The sequence below is a fragment of the Capronia coronata genome (genome assembly GCF_000585585.1).
Source record: "Capronia coronata CBS 617.96 chromosome Unknown acBCG-supercont1.7, whole genome shotgun sequence".
Taxonomy (NCBI): domain Eukaryota; kingdom Fungi; phylum Ascomycota; class Eurotiomycetes; order Chaetothyriales; family Herpotrichiellaceae; genus Capronia; species Capronia coronata.
Genome location: NW_006912899.1, coordinates 493,635 through 509,061, shown reverse-complemented (window position 1 = coordinate 509,061; position 15,427 = coordinate 493,635). Strand labels below are relative to the sequence as shown.

The window sequence follows — 15,427 nt, the reverse complement described above, 5'->3', positions numbered from 1 at the left end:
GTTGACAGCCTCAAACTCACCACTCCCTCGAACGCCTCATCCACCGCTGAGCAGCCTTGACCAAGGCGAAGCTCCCTCCTAGACAGTTCTGGCCCTTTACCTTGATTCCAGCCCAGCGTGAAGATACCATGTGTGGCATCTGACACGTTTTCTGCCATCAAGAATGCAGAGGAGACATGTATCGATGTCCCCAAGGGAATTCTCCAGCTGACAAGTTGGGGGGCCAACTACCATTTTATAACCGCGGTAAAGACAGCCATCCTCCTCCCATGCCACATTGACATCTAACTTCCCTAGGATGTGGGGAAATCCATCCACCACTGTCCTCGACCACGCTTCTTACCACTGCTGTCACCGTGTACATGCAACACTGGGACGCTCCGCAAAGTCAACATTCACAAAAGAACAACAAGATACCCTTCCAACGCTCGTACTTGTCGATCAGACGTTCCTGCCTCTCTAGTCGTTCTCAAGAGCAGCTTCTGCCGCCCCCAAAAAATGCCATATACTTTGAAGGGTCGGAACGTTTTGGTGACGGGTGGATCGAGGCAAGCACCCGCAATTCCATGATCGTACACGGGCAATGACGAAGTCACAGAGGCCTTGGAGCTCTAATTTGCGAGAAGTTCGCGGCGGAAGGATCTAATATCGTGGTCAATTACGTGAGCAGTAAAGACAGAGCCGACGATGTGGCTGAAAAATGCCAAAGCGAGTTTGGGGTCAAGGCTGTGGTCATCCAAGCAGTAGGGATTTCCAGGCGTCAGGGTACTATATTGTGCTGTCACTGATACAAATCGTCAAGGACATTGGAGTCGTCGACGACAGCATTCGTCTAGTCAAGGAAACCGTCCAACAGCTCGGTGGGCTTGACATCATCATTAACAATGTCGGTTGGACCAGATTCGCCAACTTCGGCGATATCAATGACCTGACTCATGATGAATGGAACAAGGTATCATCAGACCAGGTCGGTCTATCGTTCTGTGCTTACTGCATCAGTGCTGGTCTATCAATGTTATGTCCCAATTGGTGTTGATGCAGGAGGCTGCTCCTATCTTCAACGCCAATCCAGAAGGTGGTGTCTTCATCATATCTTCGTCGGTTGCTGTAGGTCATCGTCCACATTTGACCAAGAAGCAAACTCACGTTCTGCAGGGAAAGTCTTGTAGCGGAAGCAGCATGGGCTATTCCGTCACCAAAGCCGCTGGCCTCCATCTCATGAAATGCCTAGCGTCCACGCAGGGCCCAAAGATCAGGATCAATGCTGTATTGCCGGGGCTTCTGTTAACGGAGTGGGTGAGTACAACAAGCTGATTCCCCAGTCTGCTGAGGCTCGCTGTGGCTGAAGCTGCTCACAGGGCCTCAGATATGGCGAAGAGCGGATTGAGGCCACTAAAAACAGGGCCGCCTTGAAGCGCGAGGTTGGTTCTGTTCAAACCTTATCTTTTCCAGTCTCACACGAATAGACTCTGCTCGACGACTGTGCAGACGCATATATCTCAACCGCGAAAAATACGTCAATGACAGGCCAACAGATTGCCGTTGGTGTGTTCGATTCTCTCCCGTGTAAACCGAATGCTGATATAAGCAGATGCTGGACTCGTGATTTCATAGTTTGGCGCGTTGGATATGTGGTTGAGCCAGTCCAACAGCTGGCTTCGTCTCCCCTGATGCGGGCTGCACAGACAGTGGTTGCGAGAACCGGTACAATTTGTACTTTCCATAGATGAGTGGTTCGGTGAAGAGGCCTGCACGAGCCGCTGCCGCGGCTCCATACCCCCTTTTGAATGAGGAAACAGTGATCCTTGGAAAGACCACCCGATGATCCCGGTGCTTCTCGCTAGAGAGGGTGTTGACCAGCAATGGCTTTGAGCTTTGATCCACCGTTTCGTGCATATCAATGATTGCATAGGGAAGACCATTTGGGATAGACTCAGTTTCTGCTCTCATTCCTTCCGGGACGTCTTCGACGCTAGGAGCTCTCATATCTGTTCCGAAATTGATCCTGGTCAAGCAGCCAGGCTCTGACTGCCGTTCCGCCAGTGCGTACAATGGTTTGATTGCTCTGCCCCGTCGAAGTATGTCTTCTGCGGTGAGAGTGTTGAAATCGACAGCGCACATCTGCGGCGTGATCTTAGGGGCGTATGAGACATGCGCCGGCTTTCCCGAATGCTGCTGGACAGGGGTGTAAGGAGGAATGTAGAGGCGATTCCTAACGGCATCGACTAGCATTTTCGCTCCCACCGGTGCAAGTAGATGTGTCAATTCCGTGACATCGATGATGTCTGGATTGGGGATCCTCAAGCCCGGCGCCGGGGTCTGATCTAGGATGACCCCTTCGTCGAATTTGCGAGGATGCAGGGTTTGCAGAGAGACGCCGGTCGTGGTGCGGCCATAGATGATGGTCCACTGGATAGGGGCCGCTCCGCGTAGGTCCGGAAGTAGTGAAGGGTGGACATTGAGACCGGAATACTTTGCATTGTTCAAGATCCTCGGAGGGATGAGCAGACCAAACGACACGGCCACCACCAGATTGATAGACGGGATGCCGTGTGTACGGTACTCGGGCGGATTCCACCCTGTAAACGTGTCGATCTGATGCAATGGGAGACCCAATTCGAGTGCCGCGGGCTTGATGACTGGGGCCGTGAGGGTTTTCAGACCACGGCCAGTCCGTTTGTCTGTCTTTGTCACGACATCGATGGAGAGGATGTTGCTCTCGGGCGTCTGGGAGTATTCATGTAAAGCTCTTAAAGAAGTCGTGCTGAAAGCATCGGAGCCGCAGAAGAGGATTCGGAGAGGGTCGCCTGGGCCCTTTTTATCTGAAAACGGCCGTCGAGGTTGTAGATTATAGAACCGCTTTGGACATATATATCGTGTGGCACGAGTGCACGCAGAGCCTCGTGTCGAAAACGGTCTCATGGGCTCTGACGTGGAGAAAGAAACCAAGGAGGTGGGCGGTTGTATAGCAAAAGAGTGGTAAAAGTAGGGGTCCTGAGGAAGACAGAGAAGCCATGTTATAATAGGTATTCTTGACCGAGACAATATATTACTGGATATGGTATAGTCTGGCTTTTAATTACACAGTCTGGGCAGAAGCTCTGTAATGGCGCATCTGCGCAGATGTAGCCGGTCAACCTCTGCCTCGGTCTGCGGGGAATGGACAAAAAGAGAGAGGACATGCTCACGGGCTTTGCCCCGGTGTGCCAGCATTGGGTACCTACTTCTCCAGTGCCGGTGTAGGACTAAACGACACCAACAATCAAGGAACAAGAAACAAGAAACAAGCAACAAGAATGTCGTTGGACTCTTGCCGTTGAATGTGAACATCCTTCCTTGCCCGACTGAGTAGTTATTGTTCCTACCTCGACAACTATACCACACTACTTACTGTGTACATCTGTACAGCGTCTCAGATCCAGGTCCCCTCACAACGAACATCACCCTGCTCCAGATCACATCACTCCCACTACACTATCAGTAGCGACCGCACGGGGCGACATAACTGCGCTCGACACCGCAGACAATGGCCGAGCCTCCACAGCACCCAGAGTCAAAACAAGAGACACCTCCATCCATCCCAACGACACAGCCAGATCATCCCAGCGAGAACCAGCCCCAAGTGATAGCCGAAGATGCGGACTCGGACCCAGACTTTGACGACCTCGATGGTATGTAGAGTCCACTCCTGTCCTGAGGCAGACCTGTGGTATAGTATGAAACGAAGAGAAGAGCCCCAGACTAACAGAATGATATAGATGTGCTCGACCAATTCTCCGCTGCGACAGCCTCGCAATCAAAATCGCAATCGCAATCGCAACCTATCCCGTCCTCGTCTGGACCAGGCAGACCAGCAGCGGGCGCCTCCAGTACTTTATCGTCCGAGTCCGCACTTCCTCCAGACATCTCAATCCCCGAAGGTCCTCGCGACTCGGAAAGCGAAGAAGAATTCATGGCGCGACTAACGGCAGAGATGTCGAACGTCATGACCAAGATGTCATTAGACCCGGCCGCTTCGGCCGCCACGCCGGAAGACATAGCCAAAATGGGCCGCGAACTAGAAGAGTTCACGTACAAAATGGAAGCGGAGGGCGTCAAACCGGAGGATCTGCTGAAAGCCATTCTGGGCGAGGACGCAGGCACACAGGTCGCCGAGATGGCCGAGTCAGAGCGCGAGCGCGAACACGAACATGAACGACAAAAGAGCGAATCCAAACCGACATCAATACCGAAATCCCAAAGTCCACAAACGAAATCGAATACCAAATCCAAAGCCAGCCCCAAATCTCCGAGCGTTGAGGAAGTGGTCCCATCAGCATCAACATCAACATCCACCACCAAACCAACACCGCAACAACAAAAACCATCCAAGCCAAGCTCGTCATTCGAAGACACCATCCGCAAGACCATGGCGCGCATGGAATCCTCCTCCGCAGCAGCGACCAGCGCGACGGCCCAAGCCTCAGCCACCAAGTCGGAAGAAGACATGCTAGCGGAGATGTTACGCGCGCTGGAATCCGAAGGCGGAGCCGGTCTCGGCGACGGATCCGACGGCGGCGACCTGTCCAAGATGTTTTTGGGCATGATGGAGCAGCTGACCAACAAGGACATGCTGTACGAGCCCATGAAGGAGCTGAGCACCAAATACCCCGCGTGGCTGGTGCAGAACCGGCCGACCCTCGACACGGCCGAGTTCGAGCGCTTCTCGCGCCAGCGCGTCATCGTCGACGAAATCGTCGCCAAGTTCGAGGAGCCCGCGTACAGCGACGACAGTGCACAGTGTCGAGAGTTTGTCTGGGAGAAGATGCAGGCCATGCAGGGCGAGGGCGCGCCGCCGGAGGATTTGATTGCCAATCCCTTCCCGGGCATGGGCGGCGGCATGCCGGGGCTGGGGTTGGGCGATGATGCCGAGAAGTTGGACGAAGGCTGTCCCACGCAGTGACTCAGTTATCCTCGTGAGATTTCTGAGGGTACTAGGAGGGGTGAGACACAAGACCCGACCCGTTACTGCAAATTGAAAAAGGAACAGGGGAATAGGAGCAAGAGAGCGAGAAAAGAGAGAGCAATCAGAAAGGCACCTCTTTTGATTTCTTGACTGGGGTGAGCGTGTTCACATCCATATATACCTATGTATAGTGTAACAATGCATACATATCCATTTGTGCCGTAGGTACCTACAACACAATAAACCCCGTCTATGTGCCCGTCAATCATATAATCAGATTCTCTTCTCGCCTAGAACTAGGACTAGTGGACCGTGCTAGATTATGGAACAATCAACGCGAGTGCCCAGCTGCTGTAGTCGACAGTTGATAGTTGACAAGGCAGCACGGGCGAACCAGCCAGAGCAGTCAGAGGTTTGAGGATATATGGTAGACAAACATACGAGAACGAGGCAGCGAAGATGCAAACCGTATCTGATATCGAGAAAGTCGAACCAGCCATCAAAAGGATGGAAAGGAAAGCAAGGGATAGATGAACGATACGCAGGACGAACGTTGAGCATTGGTACCTTTAGGTAGTTAGGTAACCTTCAGTCACTGGCAGGTATCATGACATAGGAGAGTAGGATGAAGGTGATACGTAGTAGTAGTAATGGACAAAAGAACTTCAGAGACTTCAAAGTGTAATCCTATCCGTCACAGGTGGATGGATACTGGGAATAGTACCACCTCTAACTACCTATCAGGCAAGGTATCTTGCCATGCCAGTGGTGAATGAAGACAGTCGTGGCCACGCTGCAGTGTGGTGTCCCGGGTTCCAAGACCAGCTTGCCGCCGCTGGAAGACCGCGTGGCAACCAGACTTCTCACAAGCACATTCGAATCGTGGTGAGAAACGATGCCCTTGTCAGAGAAATCGACGACAGTGACAATGTCGCCATCTGTGATCTGCCAATCGAGATCAAAACGGTGACAATGACATTGACAACGACAATGACAAAAACACAAGACCGTACAGATATCCCCACAGCAGGCACATCAGATGCACGCGGAGTCTTCCTCAAAAACAGACATGGGAGAAGATCCGAGCTCAAGCCAGACCGTGCCTAGTTCAGGACCAATCCATGCTCGACTCGTTCTGTTCCCGACTCTGCTGTTCGTGTTGGCCACCCTCCATCTGCTGCTGGACCTGATCCTGGACCTGGTCGCGCAAGGACTGCGTCAAGATCCGAACCTGATTCTGGGCAATCATCTCCCTGAACAAGCGATCATACTCTTCATCGTCGTCGTCGATCAGGTAATCATCGTCGGCACCGCGGCCTGCAGGAACAGATTCTGCTTCTGCGCCTTGGTCGTGCATGGTGTCCGCATAATACTCGACCAGCGCATCATCCACGTTATACTCCTCGGTGGGCGACATCTCTGCTTCTGGGTCCCCTTGATCTTGACCGAACTCATGATCTGCCGTTGGCCACCGTGGCTTCGTCGTGGCTGTTTGAGTGTCTTGCATATCTGCATCCAGATCGTCCTCTTCGCCCGTCCATGCAATGCCCGCCTCCACCTCCATCCTAGCCCGTCGATTCATCTCGTCCTCCCACTGTCTTCGCTCTCTCACGAAATCCATGCGAAGGACTTGATCGCCGTACATTTCTGTGCGGGAATCGTCGCGCCGGCGTCGAATGCGGTCGAGGAACTGCGTCTTCTTAGTTTCCCTTCCTTGAGCGGCACGTCGGGCCAATGCGGCTGCGGGACTGGCATCCCGAGAGCGATGTTCCCACCCGTTAGACGTCTGGCGATCTGAAACCGCGGTCTGTGGTTCGAACCGAAACGTGCTCGGAGAAAGTTGTGGCAACGACACTCCAGTCTGCGCGAACCGTGAGTCCTGCACGTTCGAGATCGACCTGAAGCAAGAACCTTTGCCTGACTCGGGCGGCGTCATGAAAACCGCACTGGCAGCAGATTCCTTCACCTTTGCATCGGGTGTTTTTGTCTTCTGCTTCTGCCAGACAGCGCCGGTTGCAGTGTTCACATCTCGCTTCTCTGTTTCCTTCGCGATCGCATTCTCCTTCTCATTCCCATTCTCATGGTTGTATGCATTCGACAGCTGGTCCTCAGCCCCAAGCGGGCCCGGTCCGAACGGCGAAGAACTCCTCAACGGAGACGAATGCGAATATTGTGACTCATTGTCCGCAGCCGCCGTGCTGGATTTGGGCATCAAGTTCAAATTCGCATTTCTCGACGTCCGAAGTGGCGACGGCGTCTGAAGCGTCTGATGGTGGAATCGAGGTCGGCTCGCGACGAAGAAATTGCTCGGCTGTGGTGGTAGAGTTGGTGGGGATAGTGAGAACATGGCTCTTGCTCAGGACCGGCGCTCACGTGCTGCCTCGTTGTCTGCTCCCTCTGGGAGAGAATTCCAAGCAAGAAAACAAAGGAGCGGACTTTGTCTTTGTTTCGAAGCACAGTGCCGTGATTCCGTAATTGAAGAGTTGGCTCACTCCTTACTTATCCGAGTTGTAGACTGAAGAAGTCCAAAGTGCAACAGTATGAGGCGTGGAGAGAACACTGACACTGGCGATCAGGATGCGCGACGACCCCGTGGCAGCAGACGGCAGTGAGGACGCGTTTGGCGCAGCCACACTAGTCCCTTTTCAGTCTAATTGCTCGACGCCGCTTTACTGGTCACGTTATAGGCTAACCAGCGTTGCAGACTCGAGTTTGCTGACATGGCTGACTTGCTCACGATCACTGCTCTTCAACGTTCCATGCATGTGAGTTTTCTGGAATTGATCACCAGGGTCGATGGCTGCTTCAGGTACACACACAACAAGAACAGCCAGGGCTCGGCCTCATCCAAAACAACGGAACAAAAACCATAGAGAAATCTTTGTATTCTACCTAACCTTTAGCCAATTCGCCATTCCTTGGTTGAATAGTGCCAATCCCTATGTACAAATCAAACAAGATAGAAGTCCTGACCGATCGTGCGGTGCATATCGCACAAATTAGGTTCACTAAGCAAAGAACAAACTTCCCACGCCTTGATCGCCAGCCCAGTTAGGATAGACGCTTGCCGACAGATAATTGAGGGGAACAGCCACCTCTGATGTTCCCCTTCCACGCTTTAAGTACAAACAGGAATTCGTGATGATCGTGAGGTTGCGGTGGAAAGATCAACAAGGCACGACTTTTTTAGAAGTTGGAAGCGGTGTTCACAGGCCCTGGTTGATGATATTGGTCCAAGGTCGAGCGGAAAGGTGTGGACTCGGATCCCGTGTTTGCGCTGAGTTTGTCCTGGTTAAGGTTGGGGTCGTACAAGTCATCGTCATGAAGATTCTTCTTCTTGCCCCAAATCCGCCAGGCGGTATATGCCAGTCCAGCGAGAAGCAGGGCACCACCCACGCCGCCAACCACGCCTCCAATTGTCTTCTTGGCTGTGTCACTGAGTCCAGAGCTGCCGTGTTTTCCACTACCGCTGGTCAACGAGGCCGGGTCAACGCTTGTGGTGACAGGAACCACGCTGCTGCTGGTACTGGTGATATGGACGGTACTTCCGGCACTGACGCTTGTGATTGTGGTAATGACCTCTTGAGTAGCACTGGTTGTGATCAATGTTCTTGAGGGCGTAATTGTGCTGGTGGTGACCGTGGACACGGAGGCTTCGGTGGTGGTAGTAGAGCCCTCGGAGTCGGTGGGGGTGAAGGTAGAGGTGGTCACGACAATAGTAGTCGATGGAGACTGGGTCGGACTTTGAGTGATCGTAGAGGACTCTGTCACGATGGTAGGAGAAGCCGTTGGCGACGTGACGAGAGTGGATGACGTGAAGTCATCATCGCTTGCAGAGGATGTTGGTGCAGCTGAAGATGTTTCGCTGGCCGTGGCCGTGGCGGCGGCGGTGTCCGTGGTGTCGGTGCCGCCAGTGGACAATTGAACGCTCTGGCGTTTGAAGAGGGCTATTGCGTCGTCCAGAGCATCGGCGGATACGGCGGATGCAAAGAACATGCCAAACAGAAGGAAAGAGAGTTTATGCATGGTGACGGACGAGGAGCGAGTCCTGCAATATCTCGAGATAGAGTCGAATGAAACAGAGGTTGAGAAACTCGATCTGATTCTGTTGCAAAGTGTGTGCCTGAAAGGAGACGTGCACAGGAGCGATCGTCAGGGTCGGGTGGAAAAGGGTGAGCCGTCAATGGAAAGGCCGAATACGGAGGGAACGGGAACGTCGAAGACTGTGTGCTGAAGGTGAAAGTGGTGATATTTAGTTGAAACAAAGAAGAACAAAGAGAAAAAGGTGTTGTAGTGGGAGAAGAAAAGGTGTCAGTCAGCTGTGTGTAAACGAGCGTGGTACTACAGTGTGTGACAATTGAGAAGAGAGTTAAAATGCAAGGACCGTAGTCCAGCGTGAGAAATGGAAGTGGAAGTGCAGTCTTGCCAGTGGTGTGCCTGCGCTGCAGCAGCGTGCAGTGAGACATAACGGGAATAAGCGTGGGCCAGTCGCAGTTTTCGGGGCCACAGCACGGTGGGTGGCTCGGTGGGTAAGTGGAAAGAAAATGACGGGCGCACCAGAAGCAGAAGCCCAAGCCCAAGCCCCAGCCCAAGCCCCAGCCCCTAAACAGCAGCTGGGTTCAAGTTTCCGGTTAGACGCACCGACACCCAGGGGGTTGCATCCCAGGCTCTGGGCTGCCTACAGGCTCGCTGTTACAGTACTGTGCAGTGTACTAACAAGTAACAAGTAGCACCGCGCCCCTAAGGTAGTACTAACTAGCACCTAGCTCCCTGCAGGGCAAAAGTTGGTCCCCCGAAGCCCAGAGTTTTCGAAATCTGGGCGGCATAAACCTTGTTTCGGCTAGAAGGAGGCAGTCACGTGGACATCAACATTGCACATTAATGTCTCACATCCAGTTGTTTGTTGCCGACGAGAAATATATCATTGCTATTGGCACAGATCTGGCGCGTACCGCTTCATCTCGAAGTCTATGGCAGAGTAATCATCTGTCAAACATTTCCCGCATTTCGACAGGCACTTTTCGTTTCGTGCGACAGTGACGTACTGCTTTTCACCAGCCATCTCATATGCAACCGTCATCTCAGGCTGGGGAAAGCGTCGCATCGATTTGTGCCGATGACCACACACACAGCTATATTATATTATGATTAGTCAAGCCCGAAGCTCGCCATAGATCTGTTCTTCGATGTTCATGGCGGCTGAGGTAGTCATGAACATGCAGGCTCTGCCATATCATCCCCGCGTACGTGGTGTAGTTCTGTGTCCCTTGTCTGCTCTTAACATGTTTCCGTTGCAAAAGAGCAGCTCAGATGTACATTGCTCCTCCTCATTCTTGTATCAGGAGACCGCTTCATCGGACTCGGATTCCCCTCCATCTCGGTACATGTGGAACTGAGCAAAGATTATCACATCTTCCACAATCGTGCCCAAACTGCCAATGAGCCAGGGCAGGTTCTTCCTGACATAGGCGGCCTCGGTAGAATGGCACAAGATGCCTGCGCCGTAGGTGACATTGCCCAAGAGGGAGAGGATGAAGAATAGTAGCGATAGACCTGCAGGACAGTCGTGTTAGTTATATGATCAGCGGTTGCCATGTCTTCGCACCAAGTTGTACATACCTTCGCAGCTTTTCTCCCCAGCATTCTTGATGATCTGAGGAATCCTGGCGCCCAAGTACGCAACGGCACTGAGGTAGCCCAGGATCTGTGCGCCGACAGCCATATTCTCCTCGCTGGTATCCCTGGACGTAGGCGACGGCTTCCATGCGCCCGACTCATAAGCCAGAGCCCATCCCGCCGCGCCGACCACGACAATGGCCAATACGCTCATGGCATTCTTGAACCAAAGCCTGGCCCCAGACTCGTCGCTCTCCTCCAGAATCTTCGCTAGCTGATCGTTCTGTGCCACGCTGCTTCTCCGGCGCCGGAAACTGTGACTGCTGCGCCTTCTGTCCGCCGAACCGGGGATCGTGATGCTGTTGGTTCGGGTGCGCTTCAGGAGCGGCTCCTCTTCGTCGTCGTCCTCTTCGTCGTCGTGGTGTCCATTCTGCCTGGCCTGTTGCGCGACTCCGCTGGACGAAGAGGGTGATCCATCCAACAGCGCCTTTCCTTCTCTTCTTTTGTTGATGATTCCGTAGTATAGACATTGCGAGATAAGCACGCCATCGGCGATACAAAAGTACACTCCAATGGCGACCACCACTGGCACCAGACCGGCCCAGAGCGCACCGGCGAGATTGCAGATGTCACCAATGAACCAGACGAAGATGAAGGCGAGACTGATGGCCTCGGCAGACGAGTTGCGGTAATTCTCGATCAGTTGCGGCACGAGGAGGAAGATCCAGCAGGCCATGGAGACAGACCCAAAGATGCCGGAGAGGGCCTCGCGGGTGGTGAGAGGGACATCGGTGCCCGAGGCCAGAGAGGCGACGGTGGTGAAAAGACTAGCCATGGCGGCGTAGACTGTGCAATACAAAGATCTCTCACATAGTCATGGGGAAGAGAACAAGAACAATAATTTCGATCCAGCAGAGGGCCTTGTCGAAGTTTGCGAAAGGGACTATCTAGTATCTTCCCGGTTAACTTTTCGAGATGATGGAGCTCATGATTTGCTTCTGTGGAGGTTGCCCCAACTGTCACCTCGCTCATCGCCGAATAATGAATGGGCCACTTTCATAACAGATAATTCATGCCACTTTCATCATCAGTCCACCCATCCCTGCCATTCATTGATTTTCCAGCGTTATCTCGCAGCCTCTCCTGGTTCCAGGGCCTGATTGCGTGAGAGGCCTTATGGTGCTGTCCTTCCCGCTACTGTTGGCTACAGACGAACGCGAGAGACATACATAGCCACCGGCATTGGCAGTTTTGATATTGCTAGGTCTACCACGACTCTCTACCTGGTCAGCTACTCTAGCACGCTTTACCCCCGTCGACCTCTATAGTCAGTCCCAAGCAGCTCCTCAAGGATATACCGCCGGCAGCAGCAGCTCCACGACCCAAAATCGAGAGACGGCACGAATTCGGTTGGCAAGACTGGACGAATGTCTTGCACAGCCTGCTCCACAAGTCTGATCTTCAAGCATCCCCCATCATTGTCAACAGATCATCCTTTTGCTTTTTGTGGTAGCCAACGTTAATTGACAACCTGCACCTTCACAGCCTTCCCGTCCTTCAGTGTGATGCGTAACCTTGTCCCTTGTTTGTATTCACCCTTCGCCGTCCCATGGTTGGTATCTTTCCGGCGTTGCCCGTGATATATCCCAGTTTCCGGGTTCTTCATTCGTGGCAACCGCAGATATAACTTGGCACCAGAGTGTGGCACACAGTTGCCCGTGCTAGATGACAAGATCGCTGCTGCCTTGGCGGATTGGCGTGAGCTGTATCGAGTTTTGGGTATGCCTGGGAGGAAGACGTCAGCATCGTTCGGGTGAGGCGCAAGTGGCTGTGAGCGCACTGTTCAGTCCTCTTCGTGGTGCCATCTTATGGTTCCTTCAGTGTCCGTTATTGGCGTCGCTGGTTCGTCACAGTAATTTGAGCCCAGATGATTTGCTGTCTGTTGGTTGATGTCAAAGTGGGAAGAGCCCAACGCAGGACAATGTCGTAGGCGTTGGAAAAGATAGATGTCGTGGCCGTCACAAGGTTCAGTGCGCTCTTGTTCTGGGTTGTGATGGAGCAAATAAAGGCATTCGTGGACGAAGAGATATATACCATCTGGTCCTGCGTAGGTCTTTGTGTGCTTGTAGAGTAACGAGCAGATGCCTGTTTGCCCTTGAACAAATGGTTTGAGAGTCAGGGGCAGATTGATGTGCCTCTCGCGATGGCTGTCTCCCCGTTTGTTCCCTTTGCTCGTCTTGACCTTCTTTGTTTGATGTTTCAACTATCGACAATTTTGCAGTGCCGGATTCTGTTGAGAGTAGTATCCAATCTGTGTCTTGGACAATAGTTCAATCCGTCAAGACATCTTTGCAAATAGGGTGGCTCAGAGTTGATGCCAGAGAAGTCCTTATATTAGCATTCTGGCTGAGGTGAAAGAAATCAATGTACTGCCGTTATGCCACGAATACCGAATACCGTGAAGTCCTGGCCTCACAAACGGGTTTTGTCTCAGCCTAAACCACTGCGCATCATGATGGGCAGTACCTGCGACTGAAGAGTCTTGTAGATATCCAATACGCCCACCATGCCCGGCCATTTCTTAGACAGGGTGTTCAGTAAGATCAGACATGTTCCCGAGATTTCATGAATGCCATTGAAATCCACAGGCCCTTCTGTGTCACCACTGATTTCACGTGAGAATGTCACAACCGGGAGTCGGCCATCGATCGCTAGCAGGCAATGAGCCATGATTGTAATGGCAGCTTGCTGTATGTAGTGTGCAGAATTGACTGTGATGGGATACATTCCCAAAGGAGTTCCTTCGGCCCCACGGAATATCTTATCGTAAGACTCTATCAATTTGACAGCGGAATGATAGCTTTCCCGCGGGATGCCCTCCGTTATCTCCGGACCGAGCATAGGTCCCTTGGCCGCGGCCAGCGCACGCAGCAGTAGTGGCTGGAACAGGAAGCATATGGATGTGTGGAAGCCCATATCACACGTCATGCTACCCATGCCCAGGCTTGTTTCAACAAACTCGAGTTCCCTCCTCCATGACAAGATGTGGTCAAGACTTTGCTCGTACCACATGCGTGGTAAATTAGGCGCCACAGCTGGAAGGTATAGTTCACGAAAGATCTCCGATCGTAGGTATGTCAAACGGTAGTAGTGAGAGATCAGAACAAGCTGTAGGGATTCGGGATCGGCCAGAGTGGCTGCATTCAAAGTGGCAGGATATTCAGTGGTAATGATTTCTTCCGCCAGATCAGAGGGACGACCAAAGTGCTGGCCCATGGTGCGTTCGACACAGTAGAGCCCCCAGAAAATAGACCTGCGCTTTCTCCTACTCTTCTCGTCTTCGTACTCGTCGTTGGTTTCACTGTGGTAATTCAGCTCGACACTTAGACGGCACGCGAAGTCCAGTAACTTCCATAGATCGGCTTTTCGGGGATGGAAAAGGGTGAACGCGATCAGGAGTAAAAGAGCTTGGAGCGCGTCGGCAGATACGTCCGATGTAACTTCCTCGACACATTGCACGCCTTCGGCATAGTACGCCATGGACTCCGTGTCATAGACCGAATGGTGTCTGGCCTTGTTGGCGGAGGCGACCGCACAGATCATCGCGACTCGGAAGAACTCATGAGCCTCCTTTCCAGACAGGTACTTGGCATTCGTCCCATGGTGGCGTAGAAATGTGTCAATCTCAGGAGCGATGTCATCAGGATCGAAGAATACCATTAGACGATTCGTGGTAGACATGTACAGGTTGACCAGCATCTCGACCTCGGCGCGAGACGGAGTGGGCCTGGGCTGCAGCGGTTCCGCGACCTCGGTGCTTTGAGCATTCAACCAGAATTCCGGCCCAGCATAATCTGGATGATGAACCATGGAGCCGAGTTTCGCTTGAGCATGGACCAGGACCTCGACAACAAGAGCATAGGGTGAGCTACTACCCAAGAACTGCCAACACGTGGGATTGGCATGCTCAATTATGAAGTGTTTGTCGAAAGACAGCTCGCTAGTATAAGTGCCCCATTCATTGTGAGCCGGCTCGACATGGGAGGACGTTAGGGACGCGTTTCGTTCATGGTGAACAACCGGTAGGGACGTCAAGGGCTCGCTGGAGCCATCGACCGCGGCCTGAACGGAACGTAGCCGACTCAGACGGGTCAACAGCGAATGGACATAACTGACGAGGATCAGCACAAGGCTCAGGACGAATGAGGCGGTGTCTCAGCTCACCTTCGCGGCAGAGTCTGTTGCAAGGCATGGTCGAAGAAGGTACATTCAGCTTTGCCCTTCTGGCATAGACGACAGGCTGGAAGGTTTGTGTCACACTTGCGCCGCAAGCGACGACATCGTTGACAAGTAGGCAGTAGACGAGTGAGTTCTGCTTCGGAGATGGTCGTGTGGTCGAAGTCCATCTTGTGTTTATAAACAGACCAAGTCCGATCTGGGGAGATGGATCAATGAAGGACCAAGGACATGTGCGCCTGGTGTGCCGCAGCCTTGTATCAAAAGCCAAGTACAGGGTGCGTTTGTTCTCACAAGTTCCCGCTATTGTTATGGTGAAGTTTAGACATTCCCGCGGTGCCCGCTGAGGGTGTAACTTGAAATGCGAGAGAACAAATGCGAGCGTGGAGGAAGCTGGAGGAGAAGGAGAGGGAGAGGGACACGAGAGTGACACTGGGCGGACACTCGCACGATACTGGCATGGCGGCGCAGGCGCAGGCAACGAAAGTTCAGAGATTACTACTAGTGGCTACTAATAACACACTGCAGTGGAAGATAGCGAGATCCCCATCTGCCCAAGATACTACTAAATATTAGTACTGGGTTTAGTGGCGGGGTCAAACTGCGATAAGGAAAAAGAGGGCGCACCCT

The 15,427-nt window shown here is 52.8% G+C and overlaps 7 protein-coding genes across 7 annotated transcripts; 2 read left to right on the top strand and 5 right to left on the bottom strand.

Annotated features, from left to right (window-relative positions):
* Nucleotides 1–700: 700 nt before the first annotated feature.
* Nucleotides 701–1,466, top strand: A1O1_07747 (uncharacterized protein; the record flags this gene model as incomplete). The annotated part of the gene is made up of 4 exons (XM_007728613.1): nucleotides 701–952; nucleotides 1,000–1,107; nucleotides 1,156–1,296; nucleotides 1,359–1,466. 4 exons carry the CDS (start codon nucleotides 701–703, stop codon nucleotides 1,464–1,466), a joined length of 609 nt encoding a protein of 202 aa, XP_007726803.1.
* Nucleotides 1,467–1,608: 142 nt separating this feature from the next.
* On the bottom strand, nucleotides 1,609–2,922 carry A1O1_07746 (uncharacterized protein; the record flags this gene model as incomplete). The annotated part of the gene is made up of 1 exon (XM_007728612.1): nucleotides 1,609–2,922. One exon carries the CDS (start codon nucleotides 2,920–2,922, stop codon nucleotides 1,609–1,611), a length of 1,314 nt encoding a protein of 437 aa, XP_007726802.1.
* Nucleotides 2,923–3,526: 604 nt separating this feature from the next.
* Nucleotides 3,527–4,942, top strand: A1O1_07745 (uncharacterized protein; the record flags this gene model as incomplete). Its single annotated transcript, XM_007728611.1, has 2 exons — nucleotides 3,527–3,671; nucleotides 3,759–4,942. The coding sequence occupies 2 exons, from the start codon at nucleotides 3,527–3,529 to the stop codon at nucleotides 4,940–4,942; spliced, it is 1,329 nt and encodes a 442-aa protein (XP_007726801.1).
* Nucleotides 4,943–6,053: 1,111 nt separating this feature from the next.
* A1O1_07744 (uncharacterized protein) lies at nucleotides 6,054–7,292 on the bottom strand (the record flags this gene model as incomplete). Its single annotated transcript, XM_007728610.1, has 1 exon — nucleotides 6,054–7,292. The coding sequence occupies one exon, from the start codon at nucleotides 7,290–7,292 to the stop codon at nucleotides 6,054–6,056; it is 1,239 nt and encodes a 412-aa protein (XP_007726800.1).
* An 839-nt stretch (nucleotides 7,293–8,131) lies between these two features.
* A1O1_07743 (uncharacterized protein) lies at nucleotides 8,132–8,971 on the bottom strand (the record flags this gene model as incomplete). The annotated part of the gene is made up of 1 exon (XM_007728609.1): nucleotides 8,132–8,971. The coding sequence occupies one exon, from the start codon at nucleotides 8,969–8,971 to the stop codon at nucleotides 8,132–8,134; it is 840 nt and encodes a 279-aa protein (XP_007726799.1).
* A 1,312-nt stretch (nucleotides 8,972–10,283) lies between these two features.
* Nucleotides 10,284–11,396, bottom strand: A1O1_07742 (uncharacterized protein; the record flags this gene model as incomplete). Its single annotated transcript, XM_007728608.1, has 2 exons — nucleotides 10,284–10,498; nucleotides 10,565–11,396. 2 exons carry the CDS (start codon nucleotides 11,394–11,396, stop codon nucleotides 10,284–10,286), a joined length of 1,047 nt encoding a protein of 348 aa, XP_007726798.1.
* A 1,655-nt stretch (nucleotides 11,397–13,051) lies between these two features.
* On the bottom strand, nucleotides 13,052–14,967 carry A1O1_07741 (uncharacterized protein; the record flags this gene model as incomplete). Its single annotated transcript, XM_007728607.1, has 2 exons — nucleotides 13,052–14,732; nucleotides 14,786–14,967. The coding sequence occupies 2 exons, from the start codon at nucleotides 14,965–14,967 to the stop codon at nucleotides 13,052–13,054; spliced, it is 1,863 nt and encodes a 620-aa protein (XP_007726797.1).
* Nucleotides 14,968–15,427: the final 460 nt, after the last annotated feature.